Source organism: Drosophila pseudoobscura, chromosome 3, assembly GCF_009870125.1.
Source record: "Drosophila pseudoobscura strain MV-25-SWS-2005 chromosome 3, UCI_Dpse_MV25, whole genome shotgun sequence".
Taxonomy (NCBI): Eukaryota; Metazoa; Arthropoda; class Insecta; order Diptera; family Drosophilidae; genus Drosophila; species Drosophila pseudoobscura.
The window spans coordinates 4,075,321-4,102,053 of NC_046680.1; the positions used below are offsets into that span (position 1 = coordinate 4,075,321).

General features: G+C 47.0%; 4 protein-coding genes across 7 annotated transcripts; 1 reads left to right on the forward strand and 3 right to left on the reverse strand.

The window, feature by feature from the left end:
* Positions 1-4,765: 4,765 nt before the first annotated feature.
* On the reverse strand, positions 4,766-15,729 carry LOC4803371 (uncharacterized). 3 transcript variants are annotated; one of them, XM_015183523.2, is made up of 12 exons: positions 15,552-15,729; positions 14,219-14,845; positions 12,959-13,094; positions 11,849-12,861; positions 11,705-11,782; positions 7,363-8,607; positions 6,947-7,285; positions 6,567-6,884; positions 6,357-6,504; positions 6,089-6,294; positions 5,517-5,700; positions 4,766-5,443 (listed from the first exon to the last, which is right to left on the reverse strand). In XM_015183523.2, the coding sequence occupies exons 2-12, from the start codon at positions 14,349-14,351 to the stop codon at positions 5,101-5,103; spliced, it is 4,143 nt and encodes a 1,380-aa protein (XP_015039009.2). In that variant the 5' UTR covers positions 14,352-14,845; positions 15,552-15,729; the 3' UTR covers positions 4,766-5,100. The 3 variants fall into 3 exon arrangements, with proteins under 3 accessions (XP_015039009.2, XP_033234136.1, XP_001360098.3); XM_033378245.1 differs by having other exon boundaries at positions 14,219-14,869; XM_001360061.4 differs by lacking the exons at positions 11,705-11,782; positions 11,849-12,861; positions 12,959-13,094; positions 14,219-14,845; positions 15,552-15,729 and adding an exon at positions 9,107-9,610.
* Positions 15,730-19,914: 4,185 nt separating this feature from the next.
* Positions 19,915-21,192, forward strand: LOC4803369 (histidine-rich glycoprotein). The gene is made up of 3 exons (XM_001360063.4): positions 19,915-20,074; positions 20,322-20,383; positions 20,884-21,192. The coding sequence occupies exons 1-3, from the start codon at positions 20,054-20,056 to the stop codon at positions 21,137-21,139; spliced, it is 339 nt and encodes a 112-aa protein (XP_001360100.2). The 5' UTR covers positions 19,915-20,053; the 3' UTR covers positions 21,140-21,192.
* Positions 21,193-21,699: 507 nt separating this feature from the next.
* LOC6898050 (tyrosine-protein phosphatase non-receptor type 23) lies at positions 21,700-22,587 on the reverse strand. The gene is made up of 2 exons (XM_002138100.3): positions 22,419-22,587; positions 21,700-22,351 (listed from the first exon to the last, which is right to left on the reverse strand). Exons 1-2 carry the CDS (start codon positions 22,431-22,433, stop codon positions 21,860-21,862), a joined length of 507 nt encoding a protein of 168 aa, XP_002138136.1. The 5' UTR covers positions 22,434-22,587; the 3' UTR covers positions 21,700-21,859.
* Positions 22,588-24,456: 1,869 nt separating this feature from the next.
* On the reverse strand, positions 24,457-26,454 carry Lnpk (zinc-ribbon metal-binding protein lunapark). 2 transcript variants are annotated; one of them, XR_001452024.2, is made up of 7 exons: positions 26,286-26,454; positions 25,985-26,214; positions 25,778-25,910; positions 25,337-25,712; positions 25,092-25,271; positions 24,698-25,034; positions 24,457-24,639 (listed from the first exon to the last, which is right to left on the reverse strand). XR_001452024.2 is itself a non-coding variant. In XM_001360065.4 (6 exons), the coding sequence occupies exons 1-6, from the start codon at positions 26,310-26,312 to the stop codon at positions 24,784-24,786; spliced, it is 1,197 nt and encodes a 398-aa protein (XP_001360102.3). In that variant the 5' UTR covers positions 26,313-26,454; the 3' UTR covers positions 24,688-24,783. The 2 variants fall into 2 exon arrangements, 1 of the variants encoding a protein (XP_001360102.3); XM_001360065.4 differs by lacking the exon at positions 24,457-24,639 and having other exon boundaries at positions 24,688-25,034.
* Between the last annotated feature and the right edge of the window lie 279 nt (positions 26,455-26,733).

Sequence of the window (26,733 nt, forward strand, 5' to 3'; positions counted from 1 at the left end):
CATGGCAGCTACGCAGCTCGTCTTTCAATCTCCAAATTCACCAACTCAAAAAATGAAATATTATGAGCTCTTCTTGGAAGAGTTTTCCAAAAGGAGTAACTCTTACTGGCTATTTACCGATGCATCAACAAACATCTCTGAAACCGGCTTTGCCGTGGTTAACAGCGAAAACATAATTTTCGCAGGAGCCTTACTTCCTGATTATTCCTCAGTCTTCACTGCAGAGGCTTTCGCCATTTGCAAAGGAAACCCCCGGTCCATTTACGATCTGCACAGATAGCCTCTCTACTATTGAAGCTGTCAAAAATTTAAACTGCCACAATAAAGTAATTGCCGAGATTCGAAACCTGTGCAGTCAATATCCAAAAAAACGAACTCTTTTCTGGGTGCCCAGTCATCAGGTTATCCAAGCAAATGAGTATGCGGACTTAGCTGCAAATCACGTCACAAAAGCCCTTTCCTGCATACTTCCACTGAGGAAATTGATATAAAAAGGCTCATCACCCAGATCTCATCCCAAAGACACTCTGAAGATTGGAACCAATTCCCCCACCGATACAAGATGTTTAACCCGAGTGGTTCACCCACGATCTATCCAGCAAAATGTACAAAATCCAAACGGACCATGTTCATCCGCCTACGTATCGGCCATACAAAATTGTCTCATGAACACCTGTTAACCGGCAAAACCGCATAACGTTCGCCTTGTGGGGACACTCTCTCAGTGGATCACCTTTTAGATATTTTGTACATAATGGTCAAGGATAAGACAAGAATTCTTTGAAGATAAAAAGCCCTCAGCATTTCTTGAGCATACTAAACCTGAAAACATTAATTTAATTAACCAATTTTTAGAAAAATGTAAATTAAACGAATATATCTAACAGGAGCAATTAAACAGCAGAGCTGAAGGCCCTAGTAAGGAATGTGCCGAAAAGAAACTGCACACTTTTTTTTTCTTATAACTTCGATGTTTTCGTTCCGATTTCAATTTTTATTTTTTTTAATTTTAGAGAAAAAGATTAACTTTCAATTTTGTTAATAAATTTAAAAAAATGTCTAGCCTTTTATTTTTGATTGAATTTTTTTGCTTAACACCGCTCATTAAGTTCTGCACACACTCTTTGGTAATCCTACGGGTCGCACGCATCCAGTTTTTTTTCATATCTTCCATGTTTTCGGAGAGACTACCATCCTTCTTTAAATTTCTTTTAACTAATGCCCAATATCGCTCTATTGGCCGGAGCTCTGGGCAATTTGGTGGGTTCTCCTCTTTTGACACGAAATTGATGCCTTTTGAGTCAAGTAGCGCTAACGTTGAGCGGGCATAGTGCGCGGACGCCAGATCTGGCCAAAATATTCTTGGCACATTGTGTTTTTCATAAAAAGGTATAAGACGCTTTTTCAAACGCTCCTTCATGTACACATCGGCGTTGATTGTCTCCTTTGTGAAAAAAGCACTGCTTCTTAGGCCACAGGTGCAAATGGTCTGCCATATTAGCACTTTCTCCCCAAATTTATCGACTTGAATTGTTGACACCGACTCGTCAACAGTTCCACCTTTAACTTTTGTATAAAACTGAGGGCCGGGTAAAGTTTTCGAGTCCAATTTGACATACGTTTCGTCGTCCATAATAACGCATTGAACTGCATCATTGAGCAAGCGATCATAAAGCTTTCGCACTCTCGTTTTGCCGACTTCTACTTGTCGCAGACTTTTTTTCGGAACTTTTTGTTTTTTGTATGTCTTTAAATTATGGCGTTGCTTTTTTTTTTTAACCATGCTCATACTTGTTCGCGCTTTTTTTGCCAATTCTCGAACGGACATCGTGTTATGTTTGTGGATTAAGGCTAATGCTTTTAATCAATATTTTGATCCCTTGGACCCTTTTTTCTCCCAGTTTTTGGTAAATCTTTTAAAGAACATGTCTCTCCAAACTTAATTATAATATTTTAAACACTATTAACACTAACTTTGTAGCGTTTAGCTAATTGTCTGTAAGACACACCTTTTTCTGTGCAATAATTGTCCAAAATTTTTTTGCGAACTTGCTCTTTAAATCGAGGCATCCTTGAAACTGATAAGTGAATAGTGAAAAATGAACATGCAAACAAGGCAGAATTTCTCAAGCTTTCTAATCGAACGGCATGATCGAAAGCTCGCACTGCGAGAAATTGACGATTGTAAGTGTGCAGTTTCTTTTCGGCACATTCCTTAGCTAGTGCTCGAATAGTTTTTAAGTTAATATTTTATATTAGCCTTAAATTTAATAAATAAAATCATTTCAAAAATAAATAATATATTAAATCTAAATGCTGAAGATTTGTCAAATCTCGGCAGCAGCAGCACCAGAAATCCCAAGCAACAGCTTCGATGACTCTGATTCGAATGCCTCCTTCGCCTTGAATATGGCTGCCCCACCCGAGGAGCCGCTGGACCCGCTTTCACCTCTCTGTGGTGTTCCCGAGACGTAATCAATTCCTACTGCGCTAAAGATGGGGAAACAGGTAAGTTGTACCAGGAATCGACATTCCTAGGAATGAAGCAGAAAAACTCAAGGACCCTCTTTGCTATTCCAGAATAGAACAGGATGACCAGGGAACTGAAGACTTGGAATGAAGCAGAAAAACCCAGAACCCATTCCTATAACATTCCTAAAACTTCAATAGATTCAAAATATAAAACAATAGAAATTATATGTTGAAGAAAACGAAATGGTTTTGTACAGGCTTTAGTATTCTAAAGTGAGTTCCATGCACACAGGCAACAGTTCGAGGCAATTTAAAAGTAAGGTTATGTGCAGGCCGTGACACTTATCGTTGAGGATGACTATATCTTCTAGAGTGGAAAATCTCAACCAGATCGTATAATTATTACAGCCAGAATCAGGAAAACAATTTCATTCTTTCTCTGAGGCATCCACAAATCTCAGAGACTATTAACGCTAGAGTAACCAAATTTAGTATCCGCACTTCTGTTAAATCTCACTATAAAACGTATATCTCAGAATTTTGCCCCACTCCCTTCCGCCCCAACAAAGGACGAAAATCTGTTGCATCCACAATATTGCAGATTCGAGAAAACTAAAAACGCAGAATCATAGAGAATGACCATATCTATCCGGTTGCGGAATCTGGATCAGATCAGATCAGATAATTTTTATAGCCAAAAGGAACAAATCAATTTGCAGTGGCTACGCAGCGCCCGACGTCACGCTCAGGCTGATTTTTTGTCTCTCTCGCACGCACTCTTTGTCGTGTCGTTTAATATTAGCGGCGTCTGCCGGAGGAGAGCCATACTGACTTAGTATCGGGTATAACTGTAGAGTTGCGGTGTCCGCAGCAACTCACAACGTTCCCCCTCGTTTTTTTTTTGGGAAAAAGACATCGGCAGTCGGCAAAGGCCGGGCGTAAACGAGAAAAGAAAAGGGCCGAGAAAGTTTTTTTTTTATACCCGAGCGAAATGAGGCTCGAAGAATAAAAGTGGAGAGAGGAAAGAGTGGAATTTGAGAGTGAGTTTTTTTGTGTGCTTATATGTTATAAGTTCTCGTTCCAGGTCCTAGTCTCCTCCGGAAAGCGCTTTCGTCTCTGCGGGTTAGTGTAAAAGAAAAACACAGTAAGACTCAACCGAAACAGTTTGACTCAAGACCCACTGAAGACAGTAAAGAGGAGAGAGTCAAATAATTTATATACTTCCCCCTCACTGTTTCTGTTTCTTCCCCCCTTTTCGGTCTGGCCGTTGTTAGTCTTTATATTTGAAATAATTGTTCGTTTTACTTATCATTATTATTAAGGCATTTTGGCATATGCGTCCTTTTTTTTTTGGTTTGGGGTTAGTTTTAGTTTAGAAATTTGTTTCTTTAGATAGGATTCAATAAATATAATATAATTTTCTAGAATATAGTTTTTTGTTTGCCTTCGGTTAGCTAGTTTTGTAGTTTTGAAATATTTTTGTAGCAGTGACATATCACAGAAGTCTGGATCCAAAACATCGTTGCTCTAGCTCTTATAGTCTTTGAGCATTAGGCGCTGAAGGGGACGGACAGACGGACAGACGGACGGACGGACGGACAGACGGACAGACAGACATGGCTCAATCGACTCGGTTATTGATGCTGATCAAGAATATATATACTTTATGGGGTCGGAAACGATTCCTTCTGGACGTTACACACATCCACTTTTACCACAAATCTAATATACCCCAATACTCATTTTGAGTATCGGGTATAAAAAGCGTTCGGGGACAGGTCGGAGAAAGGGCCAATTATGTGTTTATGCAAATTTTAGGTCCTCTTTAACTATCGTCGTAGCACGCACAAATTATAGCTTCGTATTAATGAGGATAGGCCTTAAGTGAGAGGAGGGCAAGATCACCACCCCAATTACCCGACGAGTATCCCAGCCAGGAATAACTGCGTGCCATCTTCTCCCACTCCCCAACACCTGCCTAGTTCGTTACAAACGCCATCGTCTAGCTTTTGCGCAAGCGCCGCCGCTGTGACTTCAATTCGATACGAATCGTTGGGATCATTATTACACATATTAATTCAATTCAATTCAATTTCCAAATATCTATCGGAGTCGAGGTCGGAAAGGTACGCTACGGGGACCTGACGGAGTTTCTTAATATTTTAAATTATTATATTAATTTTTTGTTTTCTATACTTTCACGTCAACCTGAAGTCGACCGAGTGTGCGGAAAGATACCATACCTGAATATCACCTAATATTCCAAAGTGTGGGAAGGGATTGAGGCTGAGTGTTTCCATAAAAGCTAATTTTTATTAATACATGTTCATACTAAACTTATGTTCATAGTGTGCATAAGTACAAAGAAGATCGCCTGCACGCAAGCTGTCATTTAAGTTAGATTCAAGGTATATTAAATTAATAAGTTAATTGGATTTGCTTGAATATGACGACAATGGTATCCAATCTCATTGATGATCACAACGACTTTCTGTGAGAAGTTTCCTTTGTCTCGTTCTCCAACGCGCGGCTCGAGTACCTTTGGTTGGGTATACACGTACACGTACATATCACTTAAGTCTGAGTCTGGTACATCGTACATCGACCTGCTTTGAGAACTACTACATCTTAGCATGACTCCTTATTGCAGTCGACAAAGTTACTAAACTCCGTGGCATTTGGCGGGCCCTCGCTGTACAGATAGGTGACGGGCCAGAGGCGGGCGGCGGCGAAATCGCTAAGACTTTGCAATCCCCCAGGACGAGGTGGATGCTGGCTGTATTCGCTGCTTGCCGCTGTCGCAGGCTGCGAGTGAGAGTGTTGGTGTGAGTGTGACTGGTGCTTCTGCTTTTGCTGCTCCTTGGGACTGGCCAGACCAAGGTGGGAGTGCGTCGGCTGTGTTCCGTTCTGGCCGGGATAGTATCGATCGCTGCACTTGCGCCACTGATCAGACTCGTCGCCCACAAAACACCTGGAAGGTATAGAATAAAGCGAGAAGGCCGACAGTGGGAGGCAGGAAGAGCGAGATGGACGCCCTTACTTACCAGGGGTAATCGAAGCCCTTGCTGTAGCCACACGGATGATCCGCCTTGCAACAGTAGTCCCAGGAGCCAACCTCAGAGCCGTCCGTCTCGCAGGAGTAAAATCCCGTGATCAGATTTTTCTCGCAGGGACTGCTGCGTCGACAGGGTTTGCCGGAGACCGTGTAATGACGCCAGGCCACATCGCCTTTTGCGAATGAGAAGTGCATTTAGAAAAGCCATGGATATGGAAATGGACATAGGGAGTGGGAATTGGTATGCAAGCTGTTGGTTAGTATTCGGGGAAGAGTTGGGTGGTATTTGGATTCGTCTTTTCTGTTGATTGGTAGGTTGATGCAATGATAGATTGGTTGGTTTGTGTTATATCAGGTTCCAACTGTACATGCTAGTAATCGTTATACACAAAGCATTCTCCGCTACAAGCTATTTTACAGATTAATATTAGGTATAAATACATTACTAGGTCTAACTTGGGCTATACAGACTATTTCCCTTGGAACAGCAGGTGGATCTGGAGCCCGCTCGGGTTATTTACACAGTGGGGGAGTTGCAACAGGTTAATAGCTTTAGTTTACCAGGTTCCCGGAAGATGTCCATTCGTCGATCGTTGTTCACTCGCGATCCGCCAATTGTGTTCACCTTGTCACGACAGGTCCAGTCAAAGGGATTCCAGGCAAAGAGCCAGAAGTCCCGCTCCTTGGTGTGTGTATAGTGAACATCGAGCTTGAGCTCCGTTTGGTCGAGGTCAGAGAGTTCGCAGTTATGGGAGCTAGCATGCGAGCTGGGAGGGTTGAAAGAGGTTTTACTGTATATGGATCTTCATTCGGCCTACTCTCTAATTACCCGTAACTAAAGGCATAGCATTTGAATGGAGTAGTCTCCCTAAATCGTATGCACTCCTTCTTGCAGGCCATCTCCGAAGGCACTGATATCAACTTCTTGATGGCTGGTGGGAGGAGCCTGGCGGGGGAGCCATAGCCCAGATAGCACACTGCGATGGGAGAGGTTTCTTTACAGGGTGGATCTTTGCTTGGGATCGATTCTACTACTCACGTTTCTTGTGCTTCTCGTCCACGATGGGCTGAATCTCACATCCGTGTCCATAGCTGGCGCGCTCGAAGATGTCGAAGGCCGCATCCAGGATGAGGTGCCGCTCCTTGTCCATGTCCCGCACGGGCCAGTCACTTAGCTGGCAATTGTCAATTATGCCCGTGTGCCTCTGTTGGCCATAGCGGTACGCAAAAGCGCGACAGGTAAATTTGGTGGAACGAATGCATTCCATTTCGCACTCCCCCACGGATCTCACGGTAAGGGAGTCGCGAACAATGGACTTGAAGAACCGCGTGGCGTCGATGGCTCGGAAGAAACACTCTGCAAAGATCATCAATACGCTGATCATCAGTCATGTCATCTAGGCCCTTCCGCAAACTTACGCGCATTTCGCGGATCGGAGAGCGCCGTGTTGGGGGCACCGCTGTCGTGGCGACGGAGCGGCTGTCTGCAGACATCCATATCGTCCGCCATGGAGTATATGTCATAGTCTCGATCCGGCTCAATGTCCACGTAGTAATCCAGCATGTTGACTGGCCTGTCGCAGAGCATGCAATTGTCCCTGCCCGCCTGGTTGTACCGGTAGCTGAAAGTGTGGCAGCTAAAGCTAGGCCGCTGGTCCGAGCACAGGCGCTCGCACTCCGTCAATGTTGGCACATTGTAGGCGTGCCTTATGGCCGTTTTATGCAGTCGGAAGCCTTCGCTGGTCTTCGCCGAGCATTCTGATGGAGGGGCGAAGAATGTTCATGCACTTGTCAATCGGTGGGAGGCCTCCACCTTCACTTTCGCTTTTACTTACCATCCGGCCCGGGGCGTCGTGTCCACTGTTGTCTGTAATCGTTGCGCCGCTTTGGATAGTCGTCCTCGTAGCTGGAGCCCGGGTAACCCAGCACGGAGTTGGACTCCCGATGCGGTGCCCCCAGCTGGAAGTAGTTGAAGTCATGGTCCTTGCGTCGCTGCGACTCACTCAGACCCCAGTAGGAGGTGTGCTTACTATTGCTGTTGCTGCCCCCGTAGCTGCCGCCATAGTTACCCCAGTTTTCCTCGCCCCCGATGAGATACGGAACAAACTTATTGGGCTTCTTGTATGGGCTAGGACCTGCACTAGATCCATCGCGATCGAGATAATTATGGATAGGACGGCTTGGCTCATGCGGTCGATATGGAGAGAAGTCAGGGCCCGGCCGATAGGGCGGTCGGTACTTGTCGACTCGATCTGTTTCGGGTCTTGGTGGCCTGTACGCAGAACCATCGTACCCAGAACTGCTCGGTAACGTTTCCCATCGATCTGGTCGAACTGGACTATAGCGTGGGGGATCATGACGATCTGCATAAGAGTGATCGCTTCCGTAGCTGCTGGGTGGTGTGTGTCCAAAATAGTCGGAGCCGGCGGATCCAGACCCATGTGAGGAGAACTCATAGGAAGAGGAGGACGACGACGACGATGACGAAGAAGCGGTGTGCGAGCCTTGGTAATCAGAGGAGAAAGGTCGGTGCTCATAGGAGCTGCTCGGCGCCCTCGGCGGACCCGGCGGACCCGGCGGACTCGACGGCCCTCGATAATGGTCAATAGCTGAGCTACTTGGGGGTGGTGGCCGAAAATGATTCCTATCCCTGTCGCGGTCTCGATCGCGATCACCATATCCGCTGCCGCTACTGCTGGGTCCTGGACCAGTGCTTGGCTTCAAGTAAATGGGATTGCTACTCAAGGGACCCTTTGAGCAGTCCTGGCAAGCGTTGCGCCGACAACTAGACGGCGCATTGCGATCCCTCTCATAGTAATCGTAGTCCGGATGCCGCAGCAGATTAGAGTCCCGCCGATTGGCACTGGAGTAGAGATCCATCTGCGACAAGGGCATCTCGATCAACTCGCAATCGCCCTGGCCATGCCCGGAGGGGTCCAGCCTGTAGTTGAAGCCCTCGCACATAAATCTCCTCTCATGGCCGCACTCCCGCATGCATTCCTCTACCCGCTCGCAGGAGATGGAGCGACGCACCCAGTGGGGCGCTATGCGCTTCCCAGCTAAGACTCGACGGAAGCAGGCTGCAATGGAAATAAAGTTCGAGTTGGAGTTGAAGATGGAGGCGGAGGTGGAGGTGGATGTGGAGATGCTGAGGCTCTTTACGCAACTGCTAGTAAGAAAAACTGTTTGACGCTGAAAGTCAGTGAAGCGCGGACAGAACCCAAGATCGGGGCTGGGAGTGGGTTGCTTGCTTCATGTTTCTGATGTTTCTGATGTTTCTGTTTCGGGCCATGTTTTTCTTTTTGGCGGCACCGGCACATCCGCTGCCGCTTCAGTAAATTATGTTCGAGTCATGTTCGGTGCTACGGCGGACACAACACCCATGTATATCATCAGCCTTCGCCACAGATTATCTTCGAGAAAAAAAAGACAACAGCCACTACGTCTCCACGAAAAAGAACCCAGGCCCACGATGGAAATTATGCAAATTACTTTAATACGCACCACAACTCCCCAAAATAAAATTATACCTCAAGTGGAATGACCGAGTGGGCGAAGTGGCTAACCTCCCGACCTTACCTTTGGCATCCTCCACAATGATAATTGTGCTGCTCAGGTCGCTGTGCCTGGTGGGACTCACAAATTTGGCTTCGATGTCATCGACATACAGCAGAAACAAGGACAGAATCAGACTTAGACTCAGACCCGGAGTCGGTGGCCCTTGATCCCGTCTGAGTGACCTCATTTTAAAGAAGACAGATTCCAATGAAGCCTCGAAAATTGAAAACTGAATTTATAATTTGTCTCGCTTCTGCGTCGCTCACTGATGACTGATTACGTAATTAGTAACTGGCGTTCTGGGCCAATTAATTTCTGTGCAATGTCAAATGATTAGAACAATGAACGAGAGCGGGAGCGCGGTGGCAGGCCGCCTGCTAGCATGACCTCTCGGTAGCATGCAGGACACGGCGGATACACGAGAACGATTTCGGGGCCCGGCCCAGAACGACACGCGGCAACGGTGATTCTAATCGCGAATGAACAGCGGCTGTGGTCAAGCTTGCGGTTTTATACGAGTACCGAGCTGAGCTTTTCGCTCCGCTAAACTCTCTTGATCTCTGTCGCTCCGCTCTCAGTTAAAGTTTCGCATTTTCATGGGGATTCTTCGCCCCTCCTCTCCGCATGCCGTGCTCCATTGTGGGTGAGTATCGTCTGAAGCCTTGAGTCTAGTTTAATGAGAGTTTTTTGGAAGAAGATTGCTTATCTGCAGCGATGGTTCAGATGAAAATACGAGGGTACAGATCGCATGAATGAGATTTGCCCTGGGCAGATCTGCCAGCAGATGCGATGGATGAGACGAGATCCAAGATGCAGCCAAGCGTTTCCAGTTGGACCCGCCGACCCACACCCCAGTCAAGGATGCCATAATACTCGTACTTACTCGTCCTACATTATTATATTACATTTTAGCAAACTACCTTAACTGTTACTTGGTTAATGGTTAAGTATAGAAAGAGTTAAAGGAGTTCAAGGATGTGAATATTTCGATCAGTTATCAGCCCTGCCATATACGAACTATATTCGCCGCTTGGGTCCTTTGGTGTCTTAAAGGATTTTCAAAACTATTTCCCAGAGCAAAGCTGAACGTATGGTTTTCTCTAGTTTTGTGCGAGACCTGCTTACAGACAACACTCCATTCCATCAATCATTTTAGATGCCATATTCATAGAATATGCAGGTACATATGATATGCATGCAGAAGCTCAGGTACAAGAGGTATAAGAGAGCTTGAGCGCATTTCCGTTTCTGAATCAATGTCACTACTGGCTACTGGTATGCACCACGAGTGGGGGGTTCTGTGTTTTTGTGCTGTGGCTTTATGGTTGGGATTTGCATACAATGAATGCCAGGGGAGCTGCATCGCCATTCAAGTGCATGCATAGTGCAATTCTCTTCTGGTGTGCTGCTCTTGCACAACTCCGTGGCATGGCCTGGCATAGCCGAAAAAAAAGGCGCTGATGTGTAGGAGCATTGCTTCCGCCTCCGAGCAAACCAAATTGTTCTGTGCTCCAATCTTCAAGTGTGAATTACGATCTGTCCCACGATCTGTTAGTGAACTAACTAACTAACCAACAAAACAAACGAACACGCCACCTCAGAAACAACAATTAACCATGTTAACGTCATCAAGTTTGCCATTTGAACTTGGATTTGTTTGGCACTTGGCATATGGTTATGTCACCGCCACCCGCTGCTTCGGTGGAGTTCCTGTTCATGCACTCAACTTCGTCACACTCGGGAAGCTCGAAGGGAAGCTGAGCCAAATGTTTAAGTAGAATTGTTCTTTGATGAAATTTTTAGAGCTATCATAAATCTTCTGCGCTTGACAGCAGAATGCCCCCTGTAAGAAATGAGATCATTTTGTCTAGGGATTTCAGATTACACCGATATGAGTTGCTGTATTGCCATACTCTTGCTAAAGCAAAATATGATTTTGGAAAAACATTCAAGGAAGAGTCCCATACTTACTTACCTCCCATAAATACGTTTGTGCATACTTCAATGCTTAAATCCTTCAACTCGTAAGTTAAGTATGTTTTTCTTTCTCTAATAAGGAATCTTTCACCTCATCTGATTTACTCGTCTTGTACTTTTCCGATACAGAGAGCAACTGTCAAATGAATCTATGTACATGTAGTAGTCCAAACTTTGTTGAGCTTTTGCTTTGCTGTAGAGTGCGAATTCGTAAAATGCTAAAGTTTGAGTGTGGATGAATATCGAACCACCCATCCACCGGACGCGATTTTACCAGAGCTGATGAGAGACGAGAGTAGACAATCTGCCAGGCTAATGGGTTTATTTTTGTTGGGCGAATAAAAGGTAAAGAATGTGGGTCAATCGAGTGGCTGCTCGGCTGTCCGTCTGTCTGTCCGACTGTCTGTCACCTGTGTGGACGCCAAAACCAAATGATTTTTAGCTGTGCGCCATGTTAGTTCTACATTTTACGAGTAGCATATATTTGTAATTGTCAAGTGACCCGCGTCATTGTCTGTTACATGAATATTTGAAAGTGCAGGTACGTAGGTTAACTTCTGGGACAGCGCGAATCCGATAATTAGTAGGCGAATGTGGATTGGGGACGGGTCGGTATAAGTGAAATCAGACTTAGGCACTTACCTTTCAGCTTATCCGTGGGATAACCGAGATAATCGTGATCGCGATCGCGGTCTCTATCTCTGTCGCCCATAGGTCGTTCTGAAATTTTACCATGGCGCCTTTTCAGTCCAGAGAACTTCCAGATTATCATCGTTTCACACTTACTGTTGCTCCCCTGCATGTAGTCATCGGGATTGAAGTAGGTGGCAATGGTTTTATCGTCGTCCAAGCTGTATCCCCCATACCCGTCCCCAGGGCGCATTGCGCTTCCATTGCGTCGCACGTAGTCGTCCCGCAGTGGCGGAGATTCATCGTATGGGGGTGGAGGGCGGGCGGAGGGTCCTGGCATGCCATAGTCGCCGTCGTGTGTGGACTGCATCGGCGGATCGGGTCGGTTAGTGTAGTCCGGCCTGGGTTCACGGTGGGATTCGTAGCTGGGACTGGGTCGCAGTCCGTAGGATGGAGGCGTGGAGCTGTCGTACGGCCGCGGTGGAGGAGGCGGATAGTCAGGACGAGGCGGCCTGGCTCCATAGTGTGGCCGCTCATCCGAGGACGCGCTCGGAGGTCGCATGGTAGGTGGTGTGTACCGTTCCGGGCTGCCATAACTGTAGCCGTTTCCATAGCCCAGCCCGAAGATGGGGCGTGGGGGGCCATGGGGTGTGGGCCTCGCCTCCTCATTCTCCAGGGATGGCGGGCCATGATAGTGGTCCTCTATCTCAGGGGCGTTGGCCGCGTAGCCGCCTGGGATGTAGACGTCTTCGTTGGGAGCTGGATAGTTGTTCTCATAGAGGGCGGGGTATTTGTATAGGGGATACAAGTCGTGCGAGAAGTACAACCGATCGCCGAGACCAGGGGGCGGCGGAAGAGATGGCGCAGAGATCGCGGGAAGCTGCGGCGGCGCGGGCTCGTCCGTGTGCGGAGTCGGGTTCACGATCAGCACTGGAGTGTTACCCACCTCCAGCGGACGATTGGGCAAGTTCGCCGGGGTCGGTCCGGGGCTGATGGGACTGGGACCCGGTCCGGGTGCAATCGAATTGTCGCTCAGGTCGAAGCAGTTCGTCTTGCGAGTATACAAATCAAAGTCGGGATCGAAAATCACGCCTCCCGGCCGCCCACCGCCGCCCGAGCCGTACTGCTCCGACGACAACTGACATGTGCCGTTTCCGCGTCGATGCACACTGCAAACAGAAACGAATTCAGAGGGCCGCAACCAAGAGGGACACCAAGAGGCTGGGATCGGGATTGGGTAATCGCCGTGTGACAGCTTGAACTCACCCGAATGAGATGGCCTGGCACTTCTCGCCCGCCTGCAGACACTTTTCCTTGCACATCTTCAGCGAGTTGGTGTCTTCGGTGCGGAAGGTCTTCTCAAATGGCAGCATCGCCTCCAGTGCGATCCGCTCGAAGCAGTCTGCCGACGATTCCAATTCAAATAAAAACACAATCATACAACAATTATTGCGCTTAAAGGTTGCTACTTGCGAACTGCAGTTGGGCAATGGAAATGGGAATGGGAGTAGGAAGAGGAATCCCCCTCCTCTAAGCCGAGCTAGCAGTGGACCTCGGATTGCGTCACCAGATAAATGGGTAAATGATGAGCAAGTTCCACTTGCACTTTCAAGGCCACCACTCAGTGGAGCTGGTGCGATGCTCCACTTCATCCACTTTATGGTAGGTTAGTTTTATCGACTCTGCAATTGTCGCTTTCCGATTGTCTGCCATTCTGCTAGCTTTGTTCTTTATTCAAATTGGAATTGTATTAGCATTGCGTGCCGCGGCGACGCAGCTGACTGCCATTAACCCATCTGCGACTCGTATAAGTTCCTTTCTTCTCCTATTTGGTGGCTGTCGGTATGCGAGTGTCATGAATAATTCAAAAAGGTCAAACACACAAACAAAACTCTCATTGTGATGTCTGTGGCTTTGACATGCTCCACGGCTTGGTTGTCAATCTATGGTTTTTAGAGGGACGGATTTCAACCAATTCCTAGGAAATCTCGTTTTTCCTTTTCCCTGCAATCAAGGAGTGTGCGGCAGTCCCCGTTGTCCGCTTAATCAAGTTTTTTCCAGTACGAATCTTACTGGGAGAGAGTTAGTGGCAGAGAGGAGGAGAGAAAGGGAGATGGTCACGCATGCGGTGAAACTTGTATTCTTTTTTATTTCATTATGAATATAACCGATCGCAACCAGATTGGGGAGTATGGTAGACAAGTTCATTGATGCCATCGATGGGTATTGAGAATACTCCAAATATATAAACTTGAAGGGGTTGGAAACTCTTCCCCCTTGTTGTTACATTTACACATATTTAACGAATATCTAACCGGGTACATAATTATTTCTCTGGTGTGAATTTCTCTTAAGTGATATTGGGGTTAAGATCATTTCGCTTGTCCTGTCGTTGAACGATGTTCTGCTTTAAAATGCCTGAAATGGAGCTTTTACTCCTATATCTACAACATGAATGTGTGTACTTCTATGTAGGGATATGTAGGGTTCGTTTATCCAACCCTCCCGACGCGTCATCGCACTTACCATTTCGTGCGGAAACCAACTGATTATCGACAGTTAGTGCCTCTGCGGTCTGCCAGATGCCGAAGAGTATGAAGAGCGTCCAGAGCATCGGTAGTGATCGCCGCCTGTGCTGTTCCTCCATAAACCGAATCATTGGGCCTCGAAATTGTTTTCACTGGTGGAACCGATATCCTATCTGTATTGGTTTGGTACAGATTCACTTGGTCCTTGATTCGTAATCAATCTTGCCTTCCTTTTACATTATTAGAGGTTTTTCTTTATAAATTCTGTGTAGAGAATCGTGTTTGCATCGCACTGTTAGGACGGACCGGAGATGGCGAACTGAAAGACAGGCAGCCACGCGAGGCGCGTAGAAACCTTATTCGTTACGACTATTTCTCCTCTTTCTCTCTGGCCTTTCTTCAGAGTCACAGTCGCGTGTTAGAGTGGTTTTTATTTTTATTTTTATTTCTTTTCGTGTTGGAGTGTTTCTGGCTTTCGCGTTACGTTTCGCTACTTTTCACATTCTTTCACCGTTAATTATGTTGCCAAAATATGCAGATCATTATAAAAGATCCCCAACATCTATAGTGGGACCCTCTCTGCCGCTTATTTATGGGCTCGGCTCAGCAGAAAAGCCTGAAGAATCTACGGTTGCGGAAGAGACCAAATCTACATAATTACGCGGATGAGTATTGGGCGGCTTGTAAATGCGAGTGGGAAAGAGATAGCCAGAGTCAATAACCTCTCCAACGAAGCGCTTCGGCTCGGATCGGCTAGGAACTTCCTTGACGATGAGTTCATCCCATTCCAGAGGCAGAGGGTGCCGTGCCTGTGACCTTTCGACCAATGGTTAGAAACAAGAATTGCCCAATAATTAAAAACTCGAATGACAAAGTGCTCATCAATGCGTAAATCCAGCGTTTGTCATCATCCAAGCCGATCCAAGCCGATCCGACCCAAGTTGGCCAAAAATCCCAAAAAACAATAATTTTTTATTTTTATTTGCCGACTTTGATGGCTTGATGAAGAATCTTGATGATTAATTAGAGGCCAACTGAAGCCGTCCTAAGGTTTGTGGCTGTTGGTTGCAACGAATATGTAGGTCTCACAATTTAAAAACAAATCTTACGAAGTGTACTATTGTAGTATATATATATATATATATATATATATACGAGTATGTAGAATGTTTCAACCACTTCTTCTGGGGTCCCTGGATTCGGGTCAGCTTCTTCAACGCCTTTCCGCTTCACGACTGCGATTAGGGCGAATGGATAGGTACGTTGCGCTTTGACACTGCGTATTTTTGGCTAATGACAAGAAATCTCTCTCCCGCCCGGTCTACACTCACTAGCTTCGGACTTGAGCTCAGTTTTTTCTGGGTTTGCTTTGCTTTGCATTGGATTACGAATATATTTTTGCAACCCGCTTTCAATTCTGATTTTCGTCTCGTCTCGATTCGTTTGGTTTGCTTTCGCTGCGACTCGAACTCGCCGCCGATCCGCACTCGCTAAACAATTGAAGCCGAATAAAAATTCTGATTTAGTTGTGTTTGAAATTCATCGAAAGAGCAGAAAGCAAAGCGGCAGCGTCGCCGCCGGCTGCGCTGTGACAGAGACACCGGCAGAGCAGCAGCGCTCACAAAGCTTTTGTTGTATGGAGCGTTTAGATTCGAACACAGGTGGGACATCGGAGGGGCATGGGCAGACGAGAGGCACTGGAGTTTGGCTCCGCAGATCGTCATCATCATTATCATCATTAGCATTGCCCTCGCTGCGCCCACTTGGGGCGATGATTCGATGTGGGGATGAGTCGGGAAAGAGGGGGCAGACAGCCCAGCTCAGCCCAGCTCAGCCCAGCCCTCTGGCTGCTTGGGAGTCCGTCTTCCGCGTCTTCTTTCCGCCTAATAGCTGGCAATGACTCTCGAAAAACGTTTCAAAACGAAATGGTAAGAAGAGGATTGAAACTAAAAGATAAGCGAAGCTCGAATGCTCTTGTTGTATTTCGTATTAGTCATGTCCACTCTGGAAGAGAAGAGAAGAGAATAGGGGAAGAAAGCTCTCTGATGCCCACACACAGACCCAGAAAACCAACTTACTTATAGCTTCAGTTTGTAGATATGTATCATGTTTCTATCATATTATTGCACATAATAGGGTTTTCTACCGATTTACCGAACAGCTTCGCTTTTCGAATAGTAAGTATCGATGAAACCCAGTAAGTAGTTCTTTCGAGCTTTTGTGTCGCTATATGAGCTCATATTGTATGTACCTATCAATTGAAGAGTGCTAACGGAAGCAGACGCTGCTTTGCGTGATTATGGCTCGAGTGTGCGCGCAATTAGAGGCAGAGTTCTTGGTTGCAAGGCGGGAGTCAGTAGAGCACTCCACTCAAATTAGAATCGCACCCGAAGCCGAGAATCTTTCTTTTCCGCTTTGTTAGCCCCCCTAAGCGATGAGAAATTTAAATTTAACGGACACACTGGCCACACATGTATTTGGTGTGGGCTTCGTCTTCGGCAGCCGATGCCGATGCCGAGCAGATGCTGCTCAACCGTTAACTCGTGTGTGTTTTCACCGAAAAAAAGATGAAAAAAAGTCAAAGGGCACGAAAGGGTGCCGGAGACTGGGGGCGGTGGAGGGGTGGTGTTGCTGTAGGAGGTGTGTAATTGGCGACACCTTTAAGTGCCGACCTTGTCATGCTCGCTGGCGTCGTCTAATTCAGGCCGGGGTTGTTCTTCATCAGCGCGTCGACATCACCATCGCCACTGCCACTGCCGGCGTCTGCGTCTGTGCGCATGCGTCGCTGTTGGCATCGACATCGACGCTGGCGCTGGCGGAAGATGAACGATGGTGGCAGAGGAGTCGAGTCTCCTCGATTCGCTGGAAGCTTGAGAAATGAGCTCATGCTCGTTCTGGTTCGTTCATTTGCATATCAGGAATTCCTGGGAATTATAAAGGCAAGGAGCAACAGCAACAGCAGCCGCTAATGTTCTCCGTGGCCACGCCCTCAAAAAGGGTCACTTCTTGAAGATTGCCAAATAGAAGCAGGTATCAGTATTGGCAGACGAGACAAATGTTGCAAAATAATTTATTTGTGTGAATATTTTGTGGGAGGCGTTGCTCTACATATCACTTGAATGCAACAGGCAGCACCGAGGTTTGCTTGGTATTTGTCCCTCGGCTCCGGCTCCAGCTCCGGCACCATCGACATCGACCCTATCCGAAATCCAAAATCGCTTCAAAAGTCAATCAAAATTCAGAGGGCGATCGGCGCTTTTGAGGGACGCATTGCGCCTGCCAAGTGGGCAAATGGCAGCCACTTGGTGGCGCCGTTTCTAGCGTTTTTGCGTGAAAATTCAATACGCAGCGCGTGTCTAAAAACAGATATTGGCGGCAGATACCACTGCGAGTGGGTTGATCGTGGGTGGACGGCGGATCCGCAGGAACGATCAACTAGCTGGCTGACTGGGGGCTCCTCCACGTCATGTAATACTTATCGATTGGGTAAACGGTTTCTGCCAGGGCGCATAAATTTTGTCAAGAGCTGATTGACAAATGTGGGCCAACAGGAAGCCCCAGCTGATCGACATTCACTAAATAAAATGCCTAGTCGCCCACTCATTCATGCTGCAAATTCGTTTGCTTCTGCAAATCAATCTTTCTCCTATCATGTAAGCCTCGACTATAAGTACAAACAAACGTATGAGTATGAGATAATAATCAGGTTTTCGTTTACTGTGACCGATTCGTGGAAAACGTTAACCATTTAAATATACATATGTATGTATATAATCACAGATAAGCTAATTGACAACCCACCAACACCAACATGTCCAATAAAACAGCATTAGCCAGTAATTCGTCTTTGACGCCAGTATGAATCTATACATACTTATGTATATTCTTGATCAGCATCAGCGTTTGGCAGTGCATAACATACGCGTATACATATGTAATCTTTAACTATATTCCAAGCTCTTTCCCCAGAAACTAGTTTTGGCCAGCTCTTGTGTTGTAGGATCATAATCGCAGAAAATAGACAGCAACATTTGCTGCAACAGCTGTTTGACCAGCAGGCCACAGCCCCACAATGACCGAGTCCCCCAGTTCCAGTTCCCAGTAGTTCGGGCTCCTGTCCGTAGCATCGGGTGTTCCACTTTCGCAGTTATCCAAAACTCACCCAGCAGGAAGTATTTGCATTCGCCACTCGGGAGGCGTCCACAGAAAGCGAAAGGAAAGTAATCATCCAGAGCAGTACAGCTACCATAGCACAACGAATGCTATAGACACGCACGGGCCAGGGGCGGTAGGGGCCACCGCGTATTTATCACAACAAATATCCATTATGCAATTGGCCATGTCTGAAACTAGCAATTGGCCACAAATGCAGCAACGTCCGAGCGCCGGCTGGGGCAGGATGGGAATGGGAATGGAGGCGCGGTGCGCCCTCAGACGCAGAAAGGCACACTGGCCTACATGTACATACCACCGAGCAGACTCCACTCATGCTCCCAACTTTACCGATTCGCACTCATGCGGAGCAGCGGGGATTGTTAACAGTTTTGTCAACAGAGTTGCAACAGTTGGTTGCAACATGCAGCGTGCAGCGTGCAGCGTGCAGCGTGCAGCGTGCAGCGTGCAGCGTGCAGCATTCAGCATGCATTAGCTACTTTAATGTTATATCAGGGACAGAATGGGAATCTACGCATCGAACACCTGTTAAAATCATGTGAGGCATTACCGTTAAGTAATTGCCCGAAATGCGTTTTATTGCTAATTTCATTTATCTTATGTGAAGCGCGTCTCGTACGTGTTTCGTGATTTGATAACGTCAATATGTACACACGATGCGACTATATATTTTAAATATGTACATGCATACATATGTACATATTTACTTGTGTGCTCTTTCTCTCTCCTGTAATTTCCATGCTGACCCATATTACATACATATGTACATGTATGGTATATGCTATTGTAACGTTCAAGGTCGTACTCTCAAGATGTCTTCAACCTGATATGGAAGGGACTGGGATTAGTGTGACAACCTCGATGTGACAATTCGATGCCGTCTCTCCAACGTTCACTTTTCGATGTTCAGTGCTGATCTCTTCAGAAGGCCGCTAAGTGACCCGTACCGTTCAATAGTGATGTCTGCATATGGCTGTGCTACTTGGTCGTTCACTTGGAATGATTTCCCATCCCTTCCCATCCCATGCAATCCCCTCCTTGCTACTTTTGCTACTTCGGCGCGCGGGCAGAAGGCCTGGCCACATAGTCGCGATTATGAAATTAATGTAATTTGTATCATATTTCACAAAACATCACCGAGCTGCTACTGTAGTACAACATCATTGTCTCTGCCGGCGACAGTCAAAGTTCGATTGTCTGCGTCATCCGAATGCGTCTTCATTGTCGTTTGCCAGCAAGTGAAGCATGGACAGACGACGCGACGTCAGCCCAGCGCGGTCCTAACCCTCGTAAACAGAAGCGGCCAGAAGAGTCAAAAAGATTTGTATGAACGTACATACATATGTATGTACCTCGTACGTACATACATACACACCTATCTGTTAACAGTCGTCCACTTTTGCCGTTGCTGCTGTCTTGCGCATGCGTCCCCGTCACGTTTGTCTTGCGCAGCGCAGTCGCCGCCGCCCGTGGTTCGACTCGGCTCGCTGTGGCTGCGGCTGTGGCGCCTGCATTGGGGGGTACGAGTATAAAACAGATGGGTCGCCAGCCTGTGGTTATCAGTCAGCGGCAGGCATTCACAGTGCTTCGGTTTTCGCATTATACGTTACGTTACTAGTATTTCCAGTGTAGAAGAGCTCGTGATTTCATTTGACCAAATATGTCCGCCCTGAAAGCATTCGTAAGTGTTCAGCAACCAGAGGATGTGATGTGAGAAAGGATCAAGTTCATCAAGTGATTGAAACAAGTGGTTAGATGTGATGAGGTCTAAATACAAAGGACAACTGTGCAGAGGCTCTGTTTTTCATGTTTCAATGATAAAACTCCAGACTGGAAGATCTTTAGATATGAAGATCCGCAAAGAATTCGATTAACTCAGAAAAGTTCCAGTTCAAGCTTCATTTATCCTATTCATGCACCTCTTTCAGATCATGTTCGCCCTATTGTCCGTGGCTTACTGTGCGCCCAGCCCAGGCTTCTTCGGCAAACAGTGAGTATATCAACTAATTATATACGAGTACTCGTACCAGATCCGTAAATAACCAGCACCAGTCGATAAAAATGGTTATTTCCGATTCGTATGTGCTTTTAAACGCTGGCAGTGAGATAGATATGAAATATGCATTCGATTATTGAGCAATCGAACGCTAATGGCACTTCGGCTGATTAGCACCGATACGATCCGATTCACTTTCCGCCGTAGAGGAATTTCCCAGGCTGCGATTGGCACTCAGTTCATTATAATGCGCCCATAATTTGCTGACTTAATTGCTAATTCCGAGCATCGATCGTCGCGGTTGTTGTCTGCTGCCTGCTGCCAAGTGACAATCGACCATTGCTGACTGCGATCGGCAGGGTTCAAGCAACTGAAGTAGAGTTGACAATCTGATTAGCTAATACGCGAAACGACGAGTGCCAATTGCTGATAGTCAAGTCTAGCCTCCCAGCTCTTGGACTGATTTCACTTTCATGTTTCCAATCAATTCGCAGCGAACATCATACGATCCATGTTCCATACAAGGTTCACACGGTTCACCACCATCATGTACAGAAGATTCATGTTCCGGTGGTAAAGCACGTGCCGATTTACAAGGAGGTTCCTGTTCACCACGTACACCACGAGGAGATCCTCCCAGTGCCCGTTCACGTCCATCACGAGGAGGTGCCAGTCCATCATGTCTACGAGGATCATCACGATTACCACAAGGGCTGGAGCTCAGCGCACCATGGACACGGCTGGATCTAGGTCGTCAGCCCCACCAAAACGCTCCACCAAACCAATAAAACCCAGCCCAACCCTCCTGACTGTAAATATTATACAATTCCTAAGTTAATGATTGTAAATAAACTGAATTCGATTGTACGTATACGCTCTGGATTGGATCTCACATCTCCCATTCGGCCACTTCGTACCAGTCCCATGCAAGATTATAATTTGCAGTTGCACTTGACCTTGGGCAGCGTCTAAAGACGGCAATTAAGCCGGAGTTTTGCAAGAACGACTTTCACAAAGCACTCACTCAACCAGCTCCATCTGAGGTCAACCGCCAGCAGGCCAACGCTTGGTCTGCCCAACCAGTACACTACGCGTGTTGTAAGCCAAGGGCGGAGCACGCCACATTCCGGTTGCATGACATAGAGCGGCACTCCGAGCTGATACTCGAAGTTCCTAGTTCCCCACCACACCACTCCCGATATTACAGCAAGATCAGGAATTTGCTCGAGCAAGAGAATGGCCTCAGCATCATTCCACTCACTTCTCACTTTTAGTTGCCTGGCAGAGGAAAACCAGCTCTTAAGCTCTGATTCTTTGACCAACATGCATTTTATTCGGCGCCAACAACAGAATTTCAAATCAATTTTCACTAATTGAGAACATAGGGCGAAGCGTTAGGTTGGGGAAGCTGCGGGGAAGGGAGATAGAAACGATAGGGATAGAATAGAATCTTCATCACCCCAGATTGCTCTAGTGGCAATAGGGGAAGTTGGGGCACTCGTGTGGAGAAACTCCGGCCGGGTAAAGACGCTCTGTCCAGCCTGGCAGCGGAGGAGCCGCCACAGGACCGCCAGCGTGTCCGGCATTCACGTCGCAGTACGGATAGTTGGGGCAGGTCTGGGGATTGACACCAGCGGGATATTTGTCTCCGCCTGCAGCAGGCGCAGGTGCCGAATTCCAAGAGGGCTGTGGTTGTGGCTGCCATTGCGGCTGCGGCTGCCACGTTTGAGGCTGCGGCTGCCACTGGGGTTGCGGCTGCCACGTTTGCGGTTGTTGCTGCCATTGTGGCTGCGGCTGCCATTGATTCTGCGGAGCTCCCCACTGCGATTTGGGGCTGTGCAGTCGCTCGTTATCACAGATTGGGAAGCCGGGGCAGTCCTGCGGGTTCACGCCGGCCGGATACTGCGCTGCAGGTGGATGCTGGGGCTTGGCCAGAGCCAAAGCCAGACAGGAAGCGAACAGCTGAATGAGAGCCGAGATGATTGGTTGCTTCTTGGAAGAGGAGGTCTGGAGGCATGGACCCACTTACCAGCTTGAAGAACATCGGGACGAATGTTTGTGTGGGGTTGCGAGTGGCGCGAGATTGGCTTTGGCTGGCAGGGAATAATCCTTGACCAAATTGGACTATGAGTCGATAGCTTAAACTTCCAATTAGGTTCTGTTCCTGGTCAGCGCTGCACTGTTGCTGCGGTGAGCAGCCATCAGGCTTATATAGCGGATGCTGGTGCAGGCTAGAACCGAGTCGAGTCTGGTCTCACTCTCAGTCTCAGTCTCTCGGTCTGAATCGGTTTCACTTTCATTGGCGGCTCGTAGCGGCCGTGGCAATTGCTGGGGCTGTGGTTGTTGCTTTTGTAGTTGACTGATCTCGCGCATATTTTACTTGATTGGCCCAACAGATTATTATGAGTCTTTGTTGCAGAGCGCGAACAAATAAATCGAACGGGGCCGGCTGGAGGTACGTACCGCCGAATCGAGAGCATGCATGCAGTATGCAGGTAATGTGCTTAAGCACTCACTGTGCGAACACATACTTGTGCAGACAGACTTCTACGAATAGCATAGATATATTGTATGAAGGAATGGTGTATATAGTGCATGTATGTACATATATATTCATACATAGGTATGAATATCGAGTTACAGACATGCCGTCATTAGCAATGAACTAAGCCCCAACTTGCCGTTTGGCCAAAAGAAATCTCTGGGCTGTTTTTGTATTTTGACAACTGCGCGTTGGCGTATGGCCAATTTTCAATTGCCATTTGCCAGTCGCTGTTGTTTCTACTTTTATTACCGGCCCTTGTCTCGCCTCTGCCTATGTTGGGGATCAGTTCGTGAATCACTTTATTCAGAGCTTTTCGGATAGGATCGTGTAAGAGGCCATCGCCTTGGCATGCCACATGCTGCCGACGCCTGCCTGCCTGCCCGGAAGGCAGTGCCAGCAGCCCATGTCATTGGAAACTGGTTTCAGTGCAGCGAACTTGCACTAGATCTTACTTCTCGCTTAATGCATAATACACGTATTCGAGAGGTGGCCTGAGGTTCACTTCTATGCTAGGGTTGGGCGATATGTGGCTATACTCTGGCTATATGATATGAAATTTGCAAGTATGTACATGTCCTGCATATGCGTTGATTTCAATAATGGATTTGAATTCAAGACCTTTTCCCTTACTTGTTCTTCCATCCCTAGTCTTGTTTTCCTTTCGCCTTTGGCAATTCTGTCTTCCATAACCCGTTATTCTGTCGGCGTTGGAACGGATTTCTATTCCACAAACGCATGCGCAGCGCCAGTCCACTCGAACCGCGGAAGTGGAGGTGGAATCAACTTACGCACCAACGCGCGCGGCGACTTCCTGGGCTGGCTACGTCACAGACACAGAGCCGATGCAGAATTCGATGGAAAACTCAATTACATGGCATGAAAACCGCAGTGCCACACAAATTATGAGCTAATCAGGCAGCACCCATTGCCACAGGTCGCAGCAACACGACACACAAGCACATGTGTGCATGAACATGTTATAAAGACGGACGTGGACAGGCGGACGTGCCCAATTGTTGGCAACAGTGTAACAGATTTAGTTTAATTCTTATAATTTGTGCTTGCCGCCAGCCATTGCCAGGAATTTGCGCGGGCGCGGCACAGCATAGCCAGTCCAGTCCAGTCTAGTCCCGCAATCGCCGCCTGCCTGTTCTGCTCTACAACTTGTAGGTGGTCGACGCTGGTATGGCTAATGCGTTGTGGTACGTTGCTCCAACGCCAGCCGATCGATCTCGTTAGCCTTGATCAATGGCCCGGAAAAAATAGAATAGAGAAAAATAAAAGCCAGCGAAATTCAAATGGTTGACCGTTCGCAAAGTGCAGTCTTTGTAGCCAGTCTCCAGCGCGGCATAGCCCTGGCTGGACCAAAAGCATCCATGTGTTTGTTCTCGCGCTTGTAAGCTGATATTGGCTGGTGCTGGTGCTAATGCTGCTGCTACTGCTGGGTATATCGCGACTGTTTTCAAGTTTTCCTTTTTTGTCACCCGGCGCGTTTTAAATTATTATGCCATTAGTTGTCGCCTTATTTTTGTCAAGATTTTAATTATCTATTTCCTTCTAAGCTGACAGCTCCAGTGCGAGCTCGGGGTGTGGTGCCAGCCAAATGCATAGGTGGGTGGCGTGGCCGCTTGGTTTATTACCATTAGAGAAAGCGGCTGAAAGGAGCTTTAGATGCGACTTGCAAAAAATGTAGTCAGTTCAATATCTGCAATTTGACATTTTTTTTTCAGGCTAACAGAAGTAAATCTTTCCATTTTTCTTACCAACAAAGTGTTAAATTAGTAAACTATTAAGCAAACAATGTAAAAACTTTGCTCAACTCGCGCCTAAAGCTTATGAGGGCGATCGTTTAGGAGCTTGATGCTTCTTCAGCTTTGCCGTCGCAAGCTCCAGCAGCTTCTACAGCTTCGGCTTTGCTGTCGACCTCGACCACTCCAGCAGCTTCCTCAGCTACAGCCTCAGTAGTTTCAGTCTCCATTGCTCCTATTTCGGTCACAGTTGCTGCACTTTGGGCACTGGGATTGGCCTCAACATCCTCCTTATCAATGTCATCCGAAGGCTCATCTTGTAACAAAGCCCGGCGCGACAGTTGCTCCTTATCTGAAAGATAAGTGGAAGTGGAAGTGGAAGAAGTGGAAAATGCAATAATTTCGCTACCAGAGTCGTAGTCATCTGATGAATCGCTGCCGGAGCTATCGATGCGATTGTTTGAAGGTGGTGTTTGCTGATTTAGTGAGAGTCGAGGAGCCACTGGTCGCTTCTTGCGCGCTGGGTTCAAAGCATTGCAAAAGGCACAACGAAATGAAGTGAAAACATATTCATCCTCCGGCAGCATACCTATTGGAGGAGCAACACAATTCGACAGTAGAGTGTCGGACGTAACACATCAATTCAATTCTCACCGTTATGGCCATCGCACTCTTTGCAGATCATGCCGTAGCGAATCGGAGTGTCTCCTACAATAAAGTCTACAATACGGTCCACTGCGCTACGTGACCGGTTCTGATCTACCACTGGAAAAGGCGTACGCCGACGCAGTTCCTGCACTGCGCCCACATTCGGAGATGCTGACGTCATCGACTGTGTCGAGCTGTTTAGATTGTTGTTGTTGACGTTGCGGTAGACGCTCCTATACGGAGTCAACAATCTCTGCTGCGTACTGGCTCCTGGCAGTCTTGCTGCAGGTTGTGGCGTTCGTTGAGGCTGCATTGCGGGGGAACGACTAAACGACTGGTTTAACTTCCTGTCCCCGAAGCGTTCCAGGAGATTCACTGCCACCTGTTAAACAAAAGAACGAATAAGACAAGCAATTGACATCCAGTGGCCATATTGGGCTGCACTACCTTGTAGGTCTCTTTGTCCATGACCTGCTCTAATATCTTTTTCTTCTTCTCCTTCAGCTGGGCTAGCTTATCGCCATTTTTGTTGAGCTTGCGCTGAAAGTACCACGTAAACATCTGCCGCATGAAGACGATGCTAGAGTGCAAAAAATCAGAGATTTGAGTTGGCGCGTCATTTCTGTGATATCATCAAATCACTGCATTACTCACATAACGGGGAACAGGAGCAGCGGTACCAAGTACACGATGCGCTCTTTCCATGTCGGTGGAAAGTAAAAGCAACACCATAATCCAAAACCAACGATGTATGCGCCAATTGTGATTCCTAGAAAGTTCGTGACGAAGCTCCGCTTCCTCTCTTGAGTATTTATCATGTATTTCTCCAGGTCTTTGATCTGTACTTGCAGGGCCTCCAGAACCTCCTCCGTTGATTTTTCCTTCTATAATTAGAATCATGGGCACGTCATATTTTAATATGCATGCAAAAAGTTTGTTTTGCCCAAATACGAACCCGAAATTTCGACAAAACGAATCCCATCTTGGAGTTTTCGATTTTTAACTGGACGTGCTCAAACTTTAAACATTTATTTTTATATTTTGCTATTAAACTGCCCGCCGCCTTGCAATTATTTTTTGTTTGTTGTTGGTAATATTTATGTATAAAATATACGGTCTGACCCTCACAAATATACCGAAAATACGTCACATTTTCAAAATATACCGATACAACATTTTTTTTAGTATTAGTCGAATTTTTCTTTAACTGAGATCATTCTTTCTGTTCGGTCCAATATTAGCAAAAAAAGTCAGTGGTGCACCAGTGATACCTATACCCTATATTATTGCTGCAGTCTATGCAGCCGTTCTCTCTCTCTTCCTTCGCTTTCGCCCTCGTTCTTTCTGAGCCCTGGGCACGAGCAATTCCAGCAGCCTGGACGATTTGCCTGATCTATCGTAAC